The 24,026-nt window shown below is 42.1% G+C and overlaps 1 protein-coding gene across 1 annotated transcript in view; it reads left to right on the top strand.

The window, feature by feature from the left end:
* The window catches only part of LOC121951323 (cadherin-12-like), a 169,230-nt gene extending 145,681 nt beyond the window's left edge, over window positions 1-23,549 (top strand). The window contains exon 13 of the mRNA XM_042497600.2: window positions 21,138-23,549. Coding sequence (XP_042353534.2) covers window positions 21,138-21,751 — 614 coding nt within the window. The 3' untranslated portion in view covers window positions 21,752-23,549. The remainder of the gene's footprint in view (window positions 1-21,137) is intronic.
* Window positions 23,550-24,026: the final 477 nt, after the last annotated feature.

Raw genomic sequence — 24,026 nt, 5'->3', positions numbered from 1 at the left:
TCACCAGTACCTGGTCGAGCTTTTGCTCAAAAGCTTTCTCTGTCCTCTCTTCCCATGAGTTGTTAGCTCCAACATAATGCCATTCCTCTGGCTTTTAGACAAAATTATTAAGTCTGGCCTGAGAAATACCAGTAATCCCCCTGAGGTCAGTGCTTAGCCCCCAGTCTGTTGCTGCTCCCTGTAAGCTGCTCCCTGTCATAGATCCCACTCTCACTCTTGTTTCTGACAAACTGGATGACTGGTGGTTCTTTTAGTTTGGCCTGATCCTCTTGGCCTCCCCCTCTAGCTCTGATGTTATTGCTGTCAGAGGTGGACCTGCTCTGTCTTTACCTTCCATCTGTCAGTGATCTCTTCCATTAAGATAAGTGCTTCAGGGTGGTAAGTTGTCCAAATAGTCTGCAACTTGGAAGTTGTTTTGGTCTGGAGGAGGTTTTCTGGACTTGGTAGAAGGCCATAGACATGAGAGAATTAATTTCATCTTACTAGTCTCAATTATCAAGATATCAGCCCAAAATCTCCAGGACTCCTTTCCAGGGTGCCCACTTGCCTTGCTTTGTCATTCTGACTACTATTTTTTATTATGTCCTCTCCCTTGTCATCTGTCTGTTTTCAGTTGAAATGGGATCCCTTGTCACACAGCTAATACACTGGGGTTCTGCTGCTACTGCCCCTTAAAATGTCATTTTAGCAAAGCCAGGATTGTGCCTCATTCACTGCTGATGTTGACTACTTCATTTCGTTTTGGATCTGGATCCAAGCTTCCTGATCATCTCATCTGCTCATGAGTATGCTGATCTTCCTTGCCTTGGTCACCTAATACTCTTCAGTCAGGCCCTGGGATGGCAACTGTACTCTAATTTTGTCCCATTGCGTACATCAATCTTTCTTTCCATTGTCGTCATTGTAGTCATTGGAAAATCATACACCAGGAGAGGCCAGAGAAGTCTGGGTAGAACTCCATGTTGGTACCACCAGGTAGCTCACTCTTCAGTCTCTGCATCCACTCATTGACCCTCTCTGTTGTTATTCATACACAAGCCTTGCCTTGTCACAAAGGGAATTATCAAAACATTTCCTTAAGCTTTTGTTTCTCCATCAATGTAAGAATCCATTGCACTCCAGATTTAAACCAATTAGTACCAATGTTGCCTCTCTTTTGCTCTTTGCTGGATATAAAGGTCATTCTGGCCCATGTGATGAGTTTTTGCTGAGTTGCAATGGTCAAGTTGTGCATGGAGGCCCTTGTTGGTGGTTGTGTATCCACTGATCTGGTCTTTATGCGGACTTAACTGGCATATGGATGGGTGTGTTGAAAAGAATAACTGATAATGTTCACCCACTGTCAGACCACACCTGTCTTTGTGTAAACCTAATTTTGAACTTGTCAAAGTAGCCCTGCAGGATTTTGGGGATTTTCTGTGGTATGTGGAGTGTCTGCATCATTGTGGTGATTAGCTTAGTGAAATGGACAGTTGGTGAGGTAAAGCCACAGAACAGCAAGATTCTCTCCACTCTCCTTTCCCTGCTCTAGACACCTTGAATCAACCAGGATTTCCCCCCTTTGCACTGCTATATACAGGTGCTTGTTCTTCAGCATGCAGTTGGCCATTGTTAGTGCTATGATAGCCAAGAAATTCTTGCCTTCCATGTCCAAAAGAGAGATGTGTGGAAATGTGGAAGCTTCGTGGAATCTTTTTGCTTTAGAACAGAAGCACTGCTCAGCTGTCATCCATCCCTCTGGTCTTCATTCCTTCATCTACACAATATTCAGAAGCTTCTAGAGTGTTGCTTATGGTACACTCTCCACCCACCCAAACCCTGGTCTGACACCAGGGTGTTGGCAGCAGATCCTTTGAGATTTGCGAGTTATGAGGTGGGGCACCAGCACATCCATGGTTTTCTGGATCTTATGCTGCATAACTTTCATCACTGTCATAGTGTTTCTGACAACCATTGCAAATCTTTTCTCTCTTCCTTCTTTAGCCTTCTCTGGTCTCCCCACACTGCTGCTATCTCCCTCTCCTGTCAACTTGGATGCTTTATAACATGTTTCACCTTCCTCATATGGGCCTAAAATCCTTCCTGCCCCAAGCTGTATTTGATTGCCGTGAGCCTCTTGTCAACAGGCCCAACAAGAGTTGTCCCAGCACCATATCTGTGTCTTTGTCAAACTCTGTTCATCTGTTTATGTCCACAGTTTTGGGGCAATTAATCCTCACTTTCCTCCCTCTGTTGTTGGCTGCCTTTTGGTTGCCCTCTGTCCAGCCTATCTGCAAGAACCTCACAATTCAGTTCAATTTCGATTCTTTGGGTCATGATTCGATTCAATTTCTATTCGATTTGATATTGATCCAGTTGCGTCGATATCTATTCAGTTATGTGTGCTGATGTCAGAAATACCCAGATAATTCATTAGAATACCTTCTGATATGTGTTCAATAAAGTGTGCATTATCTGTATTGATTCAGAACAAACTCACACCAAAACTTATTTTACCATTATATTATCTTTATTAAGTAAACATTAAAACTAAAATAAATTTAAAGTACAGATTTTTTTTTTTTGCCTGTGCCGAACTTAACAAAAGTAATGTGGCGAGGAGGCGGTGAATGAATATAAGAATAATATTGTTACCAGAAAAAGGGGGCTCGACAACGCCACCCTGGGAATTTCACCCAGAGAATTAATTTTACAACTTAAGGCACACAGGTTTGTTAACTCAAAAGGCAGGAGACGTGGTTCCAAAAATTAAAACACATTTTATTAAATAATTATTGTTAAAAGCACTGGTCAACCATTCACACAGTAAGGGGGGAGGGAAAAAAACTTAATCGGGGCTGAGGCCTAGTGGATGAACGAGAGCTAGTGCAGGGGAGGGATCCACCAAAAATAAAAATAAAAATAAATAAATATATAAAGGGAATCAATTTAGATCACCAGGCACACGTGACAGACACACTCTCAGTGAAGAAACCCACTCCCAGGGACACAGCAGACAGGGGAGACCACCAACACCAGCACCGCCACCACCGGCCTTCAGCAACTGAAAGCAAGGGAAACTAAACAAATTAGTGGGGTTGCAACAGAACAATACAAAACAAAAAAATAATAAATCAGAATTTAACAAAAATTATAATTAATGGGCAGGTCGCAAGCTTAAATTTAACAAAATATATCAATCAATAACTGCCCAAGCAGAACTTAAACAAATGTAACCAGTCATAAAAAAAGGAAGGCTAAAGAAAAGAAAACAAACCCAAACCCAACAATGACCGAATTACATATAGAAAATCTTTCACTTTAACCTAATTAACAAATTCATTACATAAGTAGCCAAAATCAGGGTTAATCCAAAGAAAAAAATACAAATTAACCCATACAAATAATCCAAAAGTAACCGAGTAATCCACACGTTTACACACTCACACACTCATGCATACAATATTTAAAATTGTGCTTCGGCTGTGGCGTGCGGCCGAGCAGCCGTCACGCACAGGACGTTTGAACAAGCAATTAAGCCTTCACGCTGTGCCGTGGAAGCCAAGCAGCAGCAGGGCAAAGCAGAAGCGGTGGAGACAAGCAGCAGCGGAGACAAAAACAGCAGTGGCCCCAATCAGCTGGTTACATTAACACCTTTTCAGCCGGCACACACACAGACACACACGAGAGGAAGGAGGGAGAGAGAGAATTCCGGGCAGCGACCAGCGTTTACCACGGCCAACAAATGCAGCAGCACCTACACGGGGCACGGAGCAGCGCACAGGCAGTCGCCCTGTCGGCCAAGCAACCTCCGGCACGGAAGGTGGGAGGAATGCCACTTTTATACCAGCCCACCTCATCACGGCCACCAGCAGCGCTCATTACCAGCAGCGGCAAATGACAGCGGATAAACACCTCTATGCTGCTACAGTAATAAACATTCATGCAGGATTTGTCTACCTGCATTTGTGTGTGATCCACAGCTTTAGCGTTAGCAACAGATTGCAAAACAACTGCGTGTTGTCAGCTCAAATGGTTATGTAGGTTCGTCGTATTGTTGCAGTGTTTAAACACTGACTCACGAGGCTCACACACAATGTAACTACTATCGACTTCGTGTATCCAAACGTCGGCTTTTAATGTTGTCAGGGCTGATTTTAACACAACGATAACTTGCACCACTGTCGTCATTTTAATGAATAAACAGCAGACAGTTTGAGGGTCAAGCAGGGCCTCTGAACAACATCAATCACACTCCGGCGGCACTCACACTGCCCCCACAGGTGCGCAGCCTCATTACAATGGAAATAATCAATTTCAGGAATTTTATGAATCGATACCGAATTGTCAAAAAACATTTTGCAATGCACTGATGAATCAATTTTTTTACCCAGCCCTAATACATTGTGTACAGTGTTCTGATAGTACTGTATTGATCCTTTCCCTGCAATGTTCCCAGAGGTAGAGCTGGTCGTCCTCTTATCGGAAGGTCAGCGGTTCGATCCCCAGCTCCTCCGGGTAACATGACAAAGTATCCAAGACACTGAACCTTGAATTGCACCCGACGCCGTGTCATCGGGAACAATTGTGTCATGTGCTCCCAATGCTGTGTCATCGGTATGCTTGTGAATGATTACTGAGAAGGTGGCACCTTGTACGGTAGCCTCGGCCACCAGTGTGTGAATTTGTGTGTGAATGGGTGAATGTGACAATGTAGTGTGAAAACGCTTTGAGTGGTCAATAAGACTAGAAAAGCGCTATACAAGTATAGTCCTTACCATTACCATCTTTAAATCCTGTATGATTACAGTATAAAAATGTGTTGGGTTTTTTTTGTTTATTTTTTGCTTTTTTATGAATGTGTTTTGGGATGACTAACTGTACCATGACACAACACTTGTCTGTTACAACTCACTGACCTGGAATGAAAATAATTTCTTTAATCCAGATTAAACTTTTAAGTGTGATAAAATTCATATTCTTAAATGGCTTGCAGCTGATGATACAGAGGAAAGGCATATTAACAGTGAATCAATGCATGCAGTGTAACACTAGAGAGTGCTAAAAATGCATGACAAGTTTCTAATTATCACAGGAAGGTGTTGAGGTATGCAGGCAGGTTGATTGTTTTTTGTTTTTGTTTGTTTTTGTTTTCACTTCTTCCTTCCTACGATCATCTCATTTTATTTCTGCTGCTGTTACAGAGAATTGTGGTTACGTAACCACATGTCCAACCACACAGGGCCACGTGCACCACTCTCATTGTGTGTCTGAATGTGTCTGTCAGAAGTTATATGAAAGCAGCGTGAAAGGAGTTTTTCATCTTGCTCTCACAACTGATTCATTCCATGAGAGATGCATCTTGGTTTTTGCCACAATGTGTGTGTGTGTGTGTGTGTGTGTGTGTGTGTGTGTGTGTGTGTGTGTGTGTGTGTGTGTGTGTTGTATTTGTGTGGACTGACTGATGGCATGTCAGAGAAAAATTGCAACCTCCCGAGGACATTGTGCCTTCTTTATCCGTGTCCTCTTTAGAGAGGGAGTATAGCTGAAAAAGAGGAAAAAAAAGAATGCAAGGAATGATGTGCTAACATTTGCTAATACATAACATCCACCTTTTTCCTCCTGCCTGACAGAGACAGAGAGACATTTCCTCATATATATCAGAGTGGAAATGATGCATTCTGCTGTGGATGAAGAAAGGGGTTTGAGCAGGCTGAAAAATCCTTGCATAGTGTTAATTTACTGAAGAGTGTCCATAATTGGGCCTAAAATGGCATGTCTGGGTGGCTTGGTGGATAGAGTGGGCACCCCATGTACAGAGGCTGAGTCCTCACCGCAGTGGTCGCGGGTTTGATTCCGACCTTGGCTCTTTGCTGCATGTCATCCCCTCTCTCTCCCCCTTTCAGACAAACTCTCTGTCCTATTACATAAAGGCCAAAAAATGTCTTTAAAATGGCATGTCTGAAAACATATATATGTAGCAAAATAAGTGACACAGACAGAAAACAAAAGAATATGCAGTGTCAAAGGACTGATTTTTTTTTCAATTGATTTATGTAATTTTGGTCCAAAAATGATAGAAATCAATTGAAAAGAATGTCTTTTAGGCAGGGATTTAAAAGATGGCAGCCTCCCGAGGCCAGCAGTTCAAGTACAGCAGCTCTGACTATAAAAGCTGATTAATTCACCTTTGCATTTCTGTCAGGATTTGACACAGTTAGAAAGTTGCTCTCTAAGAATCAGAGGATACATTAAGGCTCATGAAGGCTAAAGGCTTTAAAACTTTAAGGCCCATCTTTGCAGACCTCAAGCACTGGTAGCATAATACTAAAGTTATCAGACATGTCTGTTTCTCTTACCATGTAAATGGACTTGCATAGTACCTTTCCAAGCTACCTTCTCAGAGTGCTTTAACACTATCCATCCACTGATGGCCAAGGGTACCATACAAGGTGCCACCTGTTCATCAGTTTATCATTCACATGCGCTCACACACTGATGGAGCAGCCACCTGAACAATTTGTTGTTTATTGTCTTGTCCAGGATACTTCAACATGTGGACTGTTGATCTTAATAGAAAACATGCTCTTTCTCCCGAGCCACAGCTGCCCACTTAAGTCAGTGAATTAAAAGGCCTTAGTCTTGATTGAAAGGGTTCTAGCTCTTTGGGTCGCAGCTGCTGGAGTTACAACAATCGCAGTGTAAGGAAGTGAGGCATGCATGATGTTTTCTAGATCGACAGAGAGGAGGCAGAGTTGATTTTTTAAGGTCTTTATAAGCTAAAGGTAACATTACTGAGCAACTATCTTGGCTGACATTCAAAGCTAAAATTTTAATCAGAGGTCAAGTACAAATACAGTAAGATGCTGAGGTGGGGGGGCACACATATTAAGCAGGGGGTCTGCTCCCTACCTCCCTTCAAAAACTTAGTGTGTCAAACATTTTATTTCCTAAATTCTGGGAAACGTTTTCACCACAAATTTCTGCATTTTCTGCAAGGGCATTTCTAGGATTCAAGGACATTGGGAGCATAGCCAAGATCTCAAAATCTCAACATTTTTTGATGAACAAGTTCTATTTTATGCTTATTAATGCACTCTGGCATTTGCTGGTGTGGCAAGGCTACGAGGGTCGAATTTATTTACTGATTTTTGTTAGTTAATAAGTGCCCGACAACGCCAAGAATGTGGCAATGCTACGAGGGTTGAATTTATTTACTGATTTTTGTTAGTTAATGAATGCCCAACAACGCCACCTAGGGGAATTTCACCCCCAGGAAATACATCAGAGGGAACCACCACTCTAATATTAACAAGGTCACCCAGGTTTGAGAGGCACCAAAGACTGAGGGATTCCAAAACAAGGTATCAAAAGGAAGTTTATTAACAATATGTCAAAAGTTAAAAGGCTGAACAAATCTCAGTGGTGATGCAAGCAATAATATAGTAATAATAATACGTGGCAAAATATTACACAATCCCCCAGGGCACCTTAACAGGTTGGTTGAGTTGCCAATAAAGTGCATGTGCTAGGTACAGGGCTGAGGGCTCACCAGGCGAGGATGACTGAGAGGGGGAGAAGGGTCCTGATGATACACACCACACGTGAAGAAAAAAAGAAACCACACACCATCGACTGACACCCAGGTGCACTACTGTACAGGGAGTGAGGGGACCACCACCGCAGGGATCAGTCACTCGCCACACCAACCCAGCAGCTCCTGTCCAAGAGAGAGAGGCAGATATTAATCAAGGCAAGAGGGCAGGAAAACTAAACTAAACTAAAACTGCCCCGACACCACACTCTGCTTGGCCCAGGAGGTCACCACCAAGGTTGATTGTGCTTCAATTGCCGCTCACGCACAGTTAACCCAATAAACCAAACAATAAAAAAAAAACAGAACTAAATAATAATGCAAAAATAACTGAATAACTAAACACAAAGTCTACAGAAGACAATGATCACAAAATCTATACACAATAAAAATAAATATAAATAAATACAATACCAAAAGAAACAATAATCAACCAATGATTAAAAAGTTAACTGGCGTGGATCAGTCCTCCTAGTGCAGCTTTAAGTCCTATGCTGCGTGTTACTTCCACATGATCCACACCACATACAGTGCAGGCAACACTCATGGGTCATCCAGAGGGATTTACTCCAGGCGTGCGAGACCGCACACACACGCTGAACACACAATTATATATAAAGGAAAGAACAAAACGGAAAACAGTGGACACAAATGTAAAGAGTGAAGAGCTTCCTGCGGCGAATCCGCGACAGAGCAGGTAGACAGAACAGCAGCAGCAGCACAGCGGCCCACGTCAGAGGAGGAGCCACCTGCTGTGATACAGACTAAAATTAATACGTGAATTGCAATTAGATGGATTAAAACAATCACGCATACATACCCGTGAGTGAGGGCGCAGCGTCACAGGCAACAGGAGAGATAGCCACCAACCAACCACCTTTATAACTGCTAACAGCAAACAGAGACCAGAATCACAAAACGTGTAGCCTGAGAGAGCGCATGAGACACGCCAGACACAAACGAGCCAGCCTACCTGAGGGTTCCCAACGCGGTACACGGATTATTGCGCACGGCTCTGAGGCCACGCACTCCCAACCCCCGGCCAGAGTACAGGCCAACTCTGCTGGAGAGCAGAAAGCGCATCAGACACGGCACCAATACAAGCCAGAGACGCAGTAATAGTGTCCGAGCCTACCTGGCAAAGTGAGCAGAGGAGAAGCGCCGACCTACGTCTCAAGACAGCCACGTGGATCAAACTCTGCCACGCCAAACCACACTGCCGACACACACGCTCAGATTTCCGGATGAGGTGGGAGGACGCACATCTGAGAGGCGCAGCCCTCCCCCATATATAGCTTTGGCTGGCCTCGCCCAGTACGCTGGTGAAATTGGATAATTGCTCCCAGCCCAGTATCACTCAATGGGCGGGGAGCAAAGGGGCGAGCCTACACAGCTATCCACCTGACCCAGCACATAACTAACATGAGTAGAGACGAGCTGTGCCGTCCTGCCACACTGGAAAGGCCTAAATATTTTAAGGTTGAGGTCTGTTTTAGGCCTGCAAATGTTTTTGCCCTTTTTTTAGTGCAGTCCCTTTATTTTTTACACTTCTGTGCAGTTAGGTTGCAGAACCACACTGTGATGCAGCCTGCAAGCACATTCTCAATGGTAACTTCAGTTTCCATACAAAGCTCTTCAGGTGCGTCAGTACAGCCTCAGCTGTGCCTTCTTTAGGATGCCCTGGGTGTTGAGGGACCAGGTAATCAAACAACACATTCTCATCCCATGTTGTCACATAGTGCCACTTTGTCAGGAAACTTCCTCCAGTGGCACATAATACCGCCCCACCAGGTGCTGTATGGCCAACTAGTAGCTTTTACCTTTGGTGTCTAATGGCAAAATATTTGCCAGAGCAGCAGTATTTGATGACTTTAGAATGAGAATGGACTGGATTGTAAGTTACCTGGAATTTAAAACTGACAACTTCAACAGATGAGCCCAAATAGGCATACAATATCCTCTTGTTTTCGTAAGTGAACATGCTTGGCTTTAAGAGAGGTGGTTGTCATGACACTATATGCTAGTGTGGCTCAGAGGTAGAGCGAGTCATCCTCTAATCAGAATGTCAGTGGTTTGATTGTACCCTTGGGAAAGATAGATGTGAGTGTGTATGAATGGCTACTGAGTATCATGTGGCACCATGTACGGTAGCCTCGGCCACCAGTGTGTAAATGTGTGCGTGAATGTGTGAATGTCACATGTACTGTGAAAGCACTTTGAGTGTTCAAAAAGACTAGAAAAGCAAGTACAGTCCATTTACTATACTGAACAAAAATATAAACACAACACTGTTTTTGCTCCCATTTTTTATGAGCTGAACTCAAAGATCTAAAAAAATGTCTATATACACAAAAGACACATTTCTCCCAAATATTGTTCACAAATCTGTCTAAATCTGTATTAGTGAGCACTTCTCCTTTGCCAAGATAATCCATCCCACCTCACAGGTGTGGCTTATGAAGATGCTGATTAGACAGCATGATTATTGCACAGGTGTGCCTCAGGCTAGCCACAATAAAAGGCCCCTCTGAAATGTTAAGTTTTATCACACAGCACAATGCCACAGATGTCGCAAGTTTCAAGGAAACATGCAATTTGCATGCTGACAGCAGGAATGTCCACCAGAGCTGTTGCCTGTGAATTGAATGTTCATTTCTCTACCATAAGCTGTCTCCAAAGGCATTTCAGACAATTTGGCAGTACATCCAACCAGTCTCACAACCACTGACCACGTGTAACCACACCGGTCCAGGACCTCCGCATCCAGCATGTTCACCTCCAAGATCGTCTGAGACCAGCCACCTGGACAGCTGCTGCAACAATCAGTTTGCATAACGAAAGAATTTCTGCACAAACTGTCAGAAACCGTCTCTGGGAAGCTCATCTGCATGCTCGTCGTAACCAACTTGAGTGGGCAAATGCTCACATTCAATGGCGTCTGGCACGTTGGAGAGGTGTTCTCTTCACGGATAAATCCCGGTTTTCACTGTTCAGGGCGTGGGTGTTTGGGATGCTCAGGATCGGCGTATGCGACAGCGTGTTCCAGTTCCTGCCAATATCCAGCAACTTCGCACAGCCATTGAAGAGGAGTGGACCAACATTCCACAGGCCATAATCAACAACCTAAACAACTCTATGCGAAGGAGATGTGTTGCACTGCGTGAGGCAAATAGTGGTCACACCAGATACTGACTGGTTTTCTGACCCCCCTAGACCCCCCCAATAAAGCAAAACTGCACATTTCAGAGTGGCCTTTTATTGTGGCCAGCCTAAGGCACACCTGTGCAATGTTCATGCTGTCTAATTAGCATCTTGATATGCCACACCTGTGAGGTGGGATGGATTATCTTGGCAAAGGAGAAGTGCTCACTAACACAGGTTAGCGTTTATATTTTCACTCAGTCCCTCTCATCACTGGCGCTTATCCATCTAATCACTATGGTGTAATCAGTAGATATGACCATATTAAGGTTGTCATATTCACCATATATTCACTTTTCAGTCACCCAATGCTTCAAACTATGGCACTCTACCCATCTAGCATCAGTTAGACCATCAGTGTCAATTCCTGCTTGTCAAATGTTACAGTGTCTTCCAAAATAAACTCACGTCTTCACGGAACTGTCGCATTCAACACTGGAAATACGATAATGATAACAATAACATTAATAATAATGAACAAATCTCAAAGTGCAACAAGATAAAACCATTAGCGTAAAAAACATTAAAAAAAAACAACCAAAAATAAAAGCAACCAAAGTCATTTAAAAGTCATAAGTTTTGCTAAACAGAAATGTTTCGAGTCTTTTTTAAAACACCCAATAATCTGTGGTGTCCTCAGATGGTCAGGGAGGGCGTTCCACAGATGAGGGGCAGCAGAACAAAAAGCCAGATCCCCCATGGTGTGCAGCTTAGTCCTTGGGGGGATGAAGAAGGTTGGAGTGTGTGAAGCGGAGGGATCGTGTTGAGGTTTGTGGGGTGGGCAGTTCTTTCAGGTAAGGGGGGCATTGTCATGGATGCACAGGCGAGTAAGGAAGGAGATGATAGGTTTAGACAACAAAAAAACTTGTTTAGATTTATAAAAAATTAAATGGTTTGGGTTAAAATAACAAACTTAACGAGCTTGTCACTTTACAAGTAAAGAGATGTAATGGTGATGCTGCAGTTGTTTTATTCATGATGAGCTGCTGCTGGCCATCAGCTCTATTTTATAGTGCTTTGTTTCTCAATTGTGTTTGGCTCAGTAGCTGCTGTATGTTTGTCTGTAGTGTTAGAAAGCAGCTATGTGCTCCAGCCTGGAGGGATTTTAGTAATTTACAGTGTCAACAACCCCACCTCCCACTCCTCTTCTCAAAACACTAAATAAATCCTCCTCTAATGCTAACACAGAGTTATTCTCCCATCTGTTGCAGGGCACAGTGAAGCTGCTGATCCTGCTGAAACAAAAATCATGGATGATTTGACATTATTTGACCTTATTTATTTTACAGTATATGTGATTGTTTAGTTTTTCTAGATTATCTCTTTTGTGTACATTTCTTACACTTGTAAAACTCTTCAGGGACATGCTCCCACTAACATAATATTGCCTTTAACCTGGGTTATAAAGGAAGCTGTTAAAAAGTGCATGGCTTTCAGTGGATGGATTTTTCCAACATGTTCTGATCCCGCTTTGCAGTGGACTTAGGCGTCTACATATTAAGCTCTAGGTATCCTGCCTCTGTTGCTGTTTATGTTCCGGGATGCCGCGACCATGATATCAACACAGGCACATGGTTCAGTCAAGTCGATTTTATTTATAGAGCCCATTATCACAAAACATGGTTTGCCTCAGAGGGCTTTACAGTGTACAACATCCCTCGGCCCATAGACCCTCACATCACCCAAAAAAAACCTCCCAAAAAAAAACCCCTGTAACAGGGAAAAAAAAGGAAGAAACCTCAGGAAGAGCGGTAGAGGATGATGAGGGATCCCTCTTTCAGGACGGACAGACGTGCAATAGATGTCGTAAATAACGTGGCAAAAAGGAAAGAGAAAGAGAGAGGGGAGAGAGGGGGAGAGAGGCACAGCAATAATGGAAACAGACGCATGTCATATTACAATAACGATAGGTGTGAAATTAGTAAATGCACTCTATGATGATGTTGAGAGTGATGATAAGAGTCTTGTGTATATTGATAGAGAGGTGTCCAAAAGCAAGATCACGGCATTGGCGCAACCATGACCAGACCACGATCAGGGCGAGCAGGGGTACAGTATCAGTGCAGCCACAGCCCGAGCACAACCAAAGGCAGGGTCACAGCGCCAGCACAGCTATCACCATGATCAGGCACAGCCAAGGTTATGGCCAGGATCCAGGAAAACTAGGAAACAAGGGAGCAGGAATGCTATGGGATTAGCGTAGTGCAGTTAAACAGACCCAGGCTACATAATGGCGAGCCCCAGGTAGTGACAGTACCACATGGCTGTCACAGATGCAAGGCTAAGTTAAACTACTGAGGCTAAGCTAAGCTTGCAAACGGCTGTCACAGATATAAGGCGAAGCTTAGCAGTAAGGGTAATGCAGTAAACAGACATGCATGATTTTCAGATGGTGGGAGTAAGAGAAATAAAAGGAGCTCAGCGTATCATAGGAAGTCCCCCGGCAGATTAAATCTATGTCAGCCTAACTATGGGCTGGTCCAGGCAACCTGAGCCAGCCCTAATTATAAGCTTTATCAAAGAAGGTCTTAAGTTTACCCTTAAAAGTGGAAACGGTGTCAGTGCAAAGAAGCTAAAATAGGAGAAATATGGTCCCTTTTCTTGGTTCCCATTAGTACAAGTGCACCAGCATTCTGCACCAGTTGAAGAGACTTCATAGATTTGCTGGGGCAACCAGATAATAGGGAGTTACGGTAATCCAGCTTAGAAGTAACAAATGTGCGCACTTATTTTTCAGCATCTGTTTGGGACAGGATATGTCTAATTTTTGCGATGTTACGCAAGTGAATGAAAGCAGTCCTTTATATGGGAGCCAAAAGATAAATCTTGATCAAATAAAACTCTGAGGTTCCTTACAGTTGTGCTAGAGGCCAAGGTAATGCCATCTAGAGAAATTACATCGGAGCTTCTGAGGTGATTTGTGCCAAGAACAATTACTTTGTTACGTTTTGTCTGAATTCAACATCAGGAAATTATGGCTCATCCAGGCTTTTACGTCCTTCAGACATGTTTGAAGTTTAGATAGCTGATCAGTTTCATCTGGTTTCATAGATAGACATAATTGCATGTTATCAGCATAACAAAGATAATTTATATAGTGTTTTCTAATTATGTTGCCAAGAGGAAGCATATATAAAGTAAAAAGGATTGGTCCAAGCACAAAACCCTGTGGCACTCCGAAGCAGACCTTAGTATACACAGAGGATTGATCATTGATGTGAACAAATTGGGAACAATCTGATAAGTATGATTTAAACCAGGCTAGTGCCATTCCTTTAAGGCCAATTAACTGTTCCAATCTGTGCAGTAAGATTTGAAGGTCAATGGTGTCAAATGCAGCATCTAATGATCTAATAGGATTAAAACAGAGACCAGACCTGTATCAGAAGTAATCAATAAGTTGTTATTAATTTTTGCTAGTGCCATCTCTGTACTATGACTCTGAAGCCTGACTGAAAGCCCTTGAATAAATTTTTATCTTGGAGAAAGCCACAGAGTTGATGAGCGAACACTCTCTCAAGAATTTTAGAAAAAAAGGGGAGATTAGATATCTGTCTACAGCTAAAATGGTCCAAATCAATTTCAGGCCTTGCTGCCATACCCAGGCTACCTGTGTCCAGGGTCTGGTCAGTTAAGGACAAGAGGTGATTGACTTTATCTTGAATAGTTATAATTTCATCATTAAAGAAACTCATAAATTTGTCACTGCTTAGGGTTGAAGGAATACAAGGCTCTACAGAGCTGTGACTCTGAGTCAGCCTGACTACAGCGTTGAAAAGAAACCTGGGATTGTTTTTATTTTCCTCAATTAATGATGAGTAATAGTTTGCCCTGGCATGGCGGAGGGCCTTCTTATACATTTTAAGACTATCCAGCCAGACTAAACGGGTCTCTTCCAGGTTGGTTGAACGCCGTTTTTTTTTCAAATTTTCGCAATGTTTGTTTCAGGGAGCAACAGAGTCGAGAGCTGATCGCAGTGTGCCAGTAGCATTATAAACGAGACAGTCAATTTGAGAATGACTTAAATTAGTAAGAGTATTCTCAGTCACTGTGAGACATGGAAATGAGGTTAATGCTGAAGGTATTAATTTCTTAAATTTAGCCACTGCTGAATCAGATAGACATCTAGAATTGAAAGTTATTAAACAATGGTCTGACAGAGCAGGAATCTCAGGAAAGACTAATAAATCTTCAATACCGATGCTGTATGCAAGGACAAGATCAAGGGTGTGGTTGTAGTGGTGGGTGGGTTTATGTACACACTGACTGAAGCCAACTGAATCCAAAAGTGTGGAGAAAGCAGAACTAAGGCTATCATTATTAATATCCATGTGAATGTTAAAATCCCCTATGCTAATAATTTTGTCTGATTTAAGCACTAAACTTGATATAAGCTCAGAGAATTCAGATAGAAATTCAGAGTATGGGCTGGGGGCGCGGTACACTATAACAAATAGAATTGGCTGTAGAGTTTTCCAGGATGGGTGAGAAAGACTAAGAAAAAGGCTTTCAAATGAACTATAGTTTAGCTTAGCCTTAGTGTGAATTGCTAAGCTTGAATCAAAAATAGCAGTGATTCCCCCTCCTTGGCCAGTGCCCCACGCAACGTTTATATGACCAGGAGGAGTGGATTCATTCAGGCTAATGTACTCATCAGGACAAAGCCAGGTCTCGGTGAGGCATAATAAATCAATATGGTTATCCAATATTAAATCAGTGACTAAATTAGCCATGGTTGATAGGGATCTAACGTTCAAGAGGCCGCATTTAATTCTCCTGTTATAATGCTCCTTGGCAGGAGATGTATTAATAATTTTTATGAGATTTTCTTGTACAACTCCCCTTTTATTTATTTTAGCTTTAAACAAATGAAGTGGTCGGGGGAAAGACACTGTTTTTATAACATTTACATTATGGGTGTCTGACTGTGTTCGAAGCTCAGAGAAGCGTGTTGGACTACGACTCTGCACCCTGGTCCCAACTCTGGGATGTCATGGCTTTGGGCCTCTAATAAACTCAGCCAGATTACTAGAGAGAAGAGTGGCTCCATCCAAAGTGGGATGGATTGCATCCCTCTGGATAAGAACAGGTTTACCCCAAAAAGAGAGCCAATTATTAACAAAGCCCACATCATTTGCTGGACACCACCACGACAACCAGCGGTTGAGTGATGACATGCGGCTAAACATGTCATCACTGGTCACATTGGGGAGGGGACCAGAGAAGATTACAGTGTCTGACATCATCTTTGCGTACTCACACACCGACTCTACGTTAATTTTAGTGACCTTCGATTGCCGCCGACGTGAATAATACTGTATTTACACTTAGCCTTAGCCAGTAGCTTCAAATTTGATTCGACGTCGCCCGCTCTGGCCCCAGGGATACATTTGACTATGGCCGCTGGTGTCACTAACTTCACATTTCGCAAAACAGAGCTACCAATGACCAGGGTTGTGTCCTCAGCGGGTGTCTCACTGAGCAGGGAGTACTTATTTGAAACGTGAAGGGGGGGGTGGGTGGTGTACTGTGGGCTTCGGCTTACTATCGGACAATCACCCAGCCTCCCAGCTGCATGGAGGTTGCCGGGGGACGGCTAGCAGAGGCTATGCTATGTCGGTCCTCACCGGCTACAGGGGGCTTGCTAACCACCGCAGCTAAAGCGGGATTTTTCCATGGTGGGGAGCCGTGCTTCCAGATTGCTAAGCCTCGCCTCCAGTGCAGCAAATAAACTACACTTGTTACAGGTACCACTATCACTGAAGGAGACAGAGGAGTAACTAAACATCTGACACACTGAGCAGGAGAGAGCAGAAGAGGGAGAGGAGCAGGGAGAAGCCATCGCTAACCAGAGCTAATGCTAAAGTAGCTAACGGGCTAACAGTGAGTGAGCGGCTGTGTGATTAAACAGAATACAAAAAACCTCTGCAAGGAGAAGACAGCTGTGAGTTTTCAGTCACAGACAAATACAAAGCAGCCAAAGTAAGGAACAAGTTAGAAGATTAGCTGGGAATCGCTCATAGGAGTAGCACAGAGACGCTACCAGAGGCACAGACAAAGATGCACCTCATGCAAGTGAGGTATCACGCTTACCCACAGTACGTCAGCACGTGGTCCCGGTGGGATGATGCTGCACATTGTTATGTTCAGACAACAAAAGTACATGGCAACCAAAGTACATGGCAACCAAGAGGCACATGGTAAGGTGTAGAAACAAACATCACATTCAGATGCAAAGAGAACACTGAACTCTTGCATGAAGGTCAGTTGTTTGTTGGACCATCCACCACCCCTCCCATCTGCTCTATAGGCACCCTCACATTACGTTGTGATTGGCAGCCATAAAACCTGACACCATTCTGTGGCATATCATGCATATCTATAGCTGATGTGGCATTTGCTGTCTGGTGGTGAATTATGACACCGCAAGTGGATTTGTTCGGCCTTGTTCTCAACAGATATCGTCCAGGGATGTATCATGCAGACATGAAAGGCAGGTGCCTATTTGCACCGGGATCGTTAGCCGAAAGCACTATCAAAACAGCAGTATCTAACAAGTTCAGAATAGGAACAGGCTGATTTTTGGCAAGCAGTTTGCACACTTTGTCCCCTATTGTTGTGCCTCTTTGATTATTTCTGGAACAGCATTAGTTCCTCTTTACAATCCTCAGTTGTATTATAAGATTTTTATTTCCTCCAGCAGCCAGCAGTTCACAAGAAAGCCCCTGATGCAGTCAAAAGCTCTTTTTCTATTAAGTCTCCCACAGAGTTGAACATGCTGAAACATCAAGATACTGCAGTAAATACCAGCAGCCTCCATTAACCCAGCTCCCAGTTGACAGTGTGACCTTGTTTAGTTTCTGTAGCACATGCCCCAAGGGTATGTTGTGCTTCCTTCTCTGTGAATTTCCTCTTTGTGCACTGATCTGCTTCACGGATCAGATGATTGGTTTTCTAATGGAGGGAGATGGGGGAAGCAGATTCAACGTAAGAATGACATAACATAACATATCTGCATGGAGGGCTGCCAGTGACTTACTTGAGAGAAAATAGAGGTTGGCGTCTGATCATAAGGTTACTCCTATACCCTCCAGTTATAATTATTTTAACTATTAGTTCTAGTTTTTGAGAGATCTGTTGTTGTTTTTTTTTCCCACCACAATGATTTGCAAATCTTTTTCAACCTTTATCCAGTTGACTACAGCACAAAGACAATATATTGAATGTTCAAACTGTCAAGCTTTGTGGTTTTATAGTTAATCTGAATTTGATGCCTGAAGCATGTTCCAAAAAAGTTGGATCGAGTGTTAGTGTTAGTGCCCATGGCATAGGCACCATGCATGTTGGAAGGTACATACAGGTTTTGGAGCAACTACCATCGAAACAATGTCTTTTTCAGGGACATTTCAGCTTATTCCAATAAGACAAAGAGACACATTCAATATTTGTTTCTGTACTGTATTTATTTTATTATTGGTCAAAAAATACTTACAGATCCATTTTTTATTTACATTTTATGCAGCACCCTAACATTTTTGGAATTGGAGTTGTATTACAATACTGTGGAATTTATTGTATTTTGCCCTCATTTGCACTCAGTTACCAAATTATTACACAGCTAAATAAAACATTATTCAAAAAAACCTACCTTCATAAAGGTTATAATGTTATGTTTTTGTTTTTGTTGAATTGCTTCAGAGGTACTGATTCCGCTGTATGGTCAGTTCTGGAGGATGGAGACTGTGGTGTTGCTGAATTGTTTCACGTAGACAGGCATCTCTATTATTCCATCCACTCCAATTATAATGGTGAGGGAAGGCTGAATAACAGATGTGCCTCACTGTATCCTCTAATACACGGCTTTAAATTCAGGCAGCACTGGCTTTCTGAACAAGACTGGTCACTGATGCTGAATGAGCCCAAATTTAGAAACTCATCCATAGCATTGTCTTGGTCTGTGTTGTGCATCTGACACATTCTAAAGTCACCTTCTGTTCTCACTAATCCATTCTTTGGCTTTTCCTTAGTGGCTGCTTCAAATATCAGCCTCAACACACAGAGGCTTGTTTGTGTTTTTCTGCAATGGAAAATACTGTGCAAAGCAAAGCACAAGTGTTGGTGTTATACAGTTTCATTGCTCACCATGCACAAGGACAGCAACTTCCCAACAAAGCACCAATCAGTTTCCACATCTTTAAGCTTAACCCTCTACCTACCATGTGCCAGATACAATAATTTAAGTCTTCCAAGAGATTAGTGTTTTCCAGGATAGCAAAGACTGATTTAGACCTCACTATTTGCACTACTGATTAGGAGATACTATAAACGTTTTTTTTTCTTTGTTTGTTTGTTTTTTTTTTTGTAATGACAGCGCATTTCTATTTCTATAACTATTTAAAGCTGTATTGAATATTATTTTGCAACAGCTGATCAACTGATACCATGTGATGTGAGAGGCGGTGCTCACAGTGATTAACAATGATTAGATCATTGTGACCAGTGGTGCATTTTCCCTCAGCTCTACTGAAAGGCCCCCAGATTTACTGAGCGAGGCAGAGGGGCTGAGGTCACCACTGACATAACCAATATGGAGATTAATCTCGAATATTTTGTTGGTGAAGAAAGAAAAGAAAGAAAGAAAGAAAGAAAGAAAGAAAAAACAAATCCTGAAGAAGGCTCCAGTTTGTGTGTAAGGAGGGGGGTTTATTATTGTTATGGCTGGCTAGCAAACCGCAGCAAATACAAGAGGTGCGCTCAAAAGTAAGGCAAACCGACCAATATTTATTAATAAAAATTAGGAAAAGGTAATGGGATGTGAATGTGTGCATCAGTGGTGTCTGCAGGTGAGTGGGTGCTGTGACTAAGTGTGGTGCATGTTGTAGGTGCAAAGAGAATAAAAGTAAAAATGGTGCAAGGTGGTGAGGCTAGCTGACTGCGAGGAAGAAGCAACAACTGGACTATCCACAGCATGGCTTAAATGATCAGGAGCACGACTCCGGGGTCATCACAATTATAGAGTAATTATCTTGGAGATATTGAAGGACCACAGCTTCTTTTACTGTTTGCATTAAGTGGACTTTTAGAATTTTATTTTACACCACCAGACAGTCCTTTTTCCATTTATGTTCATTTCTCTGCAGTGTTTTTATTTAACTCTTTGCAAGTTGGTTTGACTTTCCTGATGTTTGTTGGTGGTTAAGAATCAAGCACAGCTTTCAACATGCATTGTTGAAGTTCTTTACAAACATCATCTTTGGACATATTTGGTTGTGCAGTAGTGAAAGCATTTTGGCAGATGTCAGCAGAGTTGGTATTGAGGACATGAGAGGAAACATAAGATATACATTGGAACAAAACCAGGTGGGGTACAAGATAATGTTTTTTATATAGGTATATCTGTGGAGTAGCACTCCACAGATATACCTCAGCATGACTGCAGTAGCAGATTTTTCTCTGTCATGCCAAGACCGAAAGAATTCAAGTCATCAGAACTATTGGAAAATAAATATTGCATCCTACAATACACCCCCTTATATTGTTTGTAAGGTTGTATATTCATGTCAAAATGTGAGAGTGTGCATCTACAAGACAAGAAACACAGCATCATTTTAGAGAAAAGCCCAGGACAAATGTGTAAACAATGTTTTGAGAGGAATTGTGAGAGTTGATTGAGCAGCAGGGCTCCCTCTAACTGTTTGGCAGTTTGTATCTCTCACATATGAAGTCCAACTGAGAGCAGAGCAGATTAGCCCGGATCTCACCCACGAGTAAAGTGTCCTCCTGTGAGACCTCACCATCAGCATAATTTACACTGTGACACCTTAGCTTTTTTATTTGTCTGCTGACAAACAAACACAGATAGAAAAGCTGGATAAAAAATAACTAAATGACATGATATGAAAGAAAAATCCGAACAATCAAAACCGTCATTCTCAGAATAATATAAAATATATATTAATCACAAAAACTTTACACATACAGTTTTTCAGTAACATCAAGTAGTACCTGACTCAGTGATAAGTCTAAGTGAAAACAATAATAATAATAATAATAATAATAATAATAATAATAATAATAATAATAATAATAAAAATAAAATATTTTATTGGGTTTTGAAAAACATACCAATACATAAAACAATATATAAAACAGTGCAATACTCACAATACACACCCTTAGGCCTGCATATACAAGACACAACATTATAAAACACATAAACAAACAAAAAAATAATAAAATAAAATTTCAGAAAGATTGATTTTTCATTTAAAATGCAGAAGATAGAGAAAATAGTGACAAAGTGTCATGGACACATTTAGATATTTTCCACTAACCCATCACCTTTTCTCTGTGTGTCTTGCAGTCATGGCAGCTTTATACATGGGCCAGAGGCGCCACAAAGAGAAGGACACCCTGATGACATCAAAAGAGGACATCCGTGATAATGTCATTCACTATGACGACGAGGGCGGAGGGGAGGCTGACACTCACGCCTTCGACATGGGCACTCTGCGCCACACACACTCACAGCGCACCAGTACCCACAGCACCACCTCCAAGAAGGAGAAGAATGGCTACGGAGACGGGGTCCTGCTGCATCTCAGCAGCCGCTGCAGTGACGTCCGCTCACCTGACATCCATCGTCAAACGGCCAGCGTTATCACTGCCGTCAACAACAAGTCCTCGCTGCCATCCCGCAACAGAGTGACTGAGGGTGATGCTAAGATGGTCAAGGAGTTCATCGCCCAGCGACTGGAGGACACTCAGCAGGGTTATGCTGCCCCACCCTATGATTCTCTGGCGACGTACGCCTACGAGGGTGATGGTTCTGTGGCTGGCTCACTCAGCTCCATAGAGGAGTCATGGGTCATTGACGATTCAGGAGACTTTAGCTCCCTTGGTGACTGGGGACAGCCCTTCAAAACACTGGCGAGCATTCTGGACAGACAGCCGCCGACTCTGAGCGAGGAGAGCTGAGAGGAAACTGGACAGCGGAGGGACTTCAGGAGGCCATGTGGGAATTAGTTTACTTTTCTAGACATGTTTTTTTACTGTGACAGGCACTGGCTAGAATGGTGTAAGGATGTTTTAGAAAGCTGTCCATGTGAGGTAGAGATGTGGACTGGTTAGCTACAGAGCAGAGAATATAGCTACAGCTGTGCGAAGACGTAAACTTGATAGCTCCTCAAAGTGCCTGAGGTACTATATGTTTACATGTATTGTAATTCATGTTACTAATAAAAATGTATCCATCTAACGTGGTTTCAACATGTCATCCTTAACCCTTTAGAACCTGGATCAACATCAGTGTAAATCTATAAAGCCTGAGAAAATTGGTTTGATTTCTTTTGATAACATAGAAAAAGAAAGGCAATGAGTAACTTGGCAAGAAATGTCTGGAGAAAAAACTTACTTTTCTTTTCCTTTGGCTTATTTTCCTGTAACTTTTTTATTTCTGTATTATTTATTTTTCTATTTCATTTATGTATTTATTTTACTAAATTATTGGTAATTTGGATGGCCATTTTCAGTTGCTCATAGACTTCTAATATTTTGTTCAGAATCCAAGTTTCAAAGGGTTAAGTCTAATCAAAACATTTAATCAAATGCTGTTTTCTTTGCAATACCAGTAAGTATATTACCAGAGTATGACTCCAAATAACTTTGGCCATCCCTGAACTTCCTCCTGCACCTCCATCCATGTGTTTTTCATTTTTGGTTCAGAGTAAAATGTCTCAAGCAGCTTCTGCCCTAGAATTTGTTTTAAGACATCCATCTCCCCATCAGGATGGTGATTCCTGAACTTTACATCCAACACCATCACCAGGTCTTTTTTTTATTGCAATTTGGTTTGCAATTAAATTTAGTTTATTTGACCAAATACCTGCAAAACTAATGTCATCAGCTTCAGCTGGACATTGTGTTTACTTTTAATTAGCAAATGTTATCATGCTATTATGCTAAACTAAGGTGGTGACCATGGGAAACATCCGTATGTTAGTACTGTCATTGTCACAATGTTACAGGAATCGTAAAGGATTTTGGCTGTATGAGATACTTATGTATAGTTAGTGTCTTACATACAGCAGCTGACAAGGCTCCCACCCCACATTAAAGATTTTTTACTGCTTTATCTCGCCATCACACAGCACTTTTCTCTAGCACTACATTATCTCAACTGCATAACTTCTGTATTCCTATGCAGAGGCCCCACTTTTCACCATATTAATCCGCTGCTAAGCTGTTGAGAAAATATAGTGCCAAAGGAAAGGGCTGTGTGATGGCAAAGTAAAGCTGTGAAAACACCGTAAATACAGTGTCTACTTAGACAGATATTGCATTTTTTAGGTATGCTTTTTTTTTAAGTGACTATGTTTTATTGTCCACCCCTCTATCCAGCATCACAATGCTGAGCTGTGGGGTGGTAGTCCCATCTGTCTCTGCAAACAGGGAACACGCCAACACCCAGCCCCACTCCAAAAATCCAAAATGATCCTTTAACATGCTGATGTTAGCACTTGGCTTAAAGTTCAGCCTCCGAGCTGCTTGGCTATGGAATTGTGTTGTCCAGTTTCTTATTTCACGACAGTTTAAGATTCAAAGATTCATTTTGAAAAATGTTTTTTTTCATGGATAAAATTTGGTATCAGTTTTTATACACTGAAAACTCTGGAACTTATTTTCTGTGAGCCATAGCTTATACACTTTATTTGTTCTGCATTCGCTTTGGAAGCTGAGCCAATATTTTGAAATAGCATCACCAGACAAAGCTGGTCACAGATTAAGAATGAAAATAAAAACAGATGGACCTGATTTTATTACATCAGTCTGACAGGTGAATTCAGATTGGGGGATGACACGGGCAGAGAATTCATGAGCATGTCAGAACTAACTGATCCTGTTTGTTCACATCAGTCAAAATGCTGAGTCAAGTGTAGGAATGAGTTTCAAACATTTAAGAATATTCTTGTAACACTGTCCATGCACTGATACATGGAACTGCACTTGTATAGAGCTCTTCTAGTCATTCGACCACTCAAAGCACTTTTATGCTAAGAGTCACATTCACCCATTTACACACATTCACACAGTGGTGGCCGAGGATACCATACAAGGTGTAATCTGCTACTCAGTTTTCTACTATTGGCATGCACTCACACACTGATGTAACAGCCACCAGGAGAAATTTGGGGTTCAGTAGCTTGGAACATGGGATTGAACAACCAACCATCCAATTACTAGACAACCCACT

Source organism: Plectropomus leopardus, chromosome 12, assembly GCF_026936395.1.
Source record: "Plectropomus leopardus strain MGB_pleo_1.0 chromosome 12, ASM2693639v1, whole genome shotgun sequence".
In the NCBI taxonomy this organism is placed as follows: domain Eukaryota; kingdom Metazoa; phylum Chordata; class Actinopteri; order Perciformes; family Serranidae; genus Plectropomus; species Plectropomus leopardus.
The sequence above is the reverse complement of the archived record's forward strand: the minus strand, read 5'-3'. Positions and strand labels throughout refer to the sequence as shown.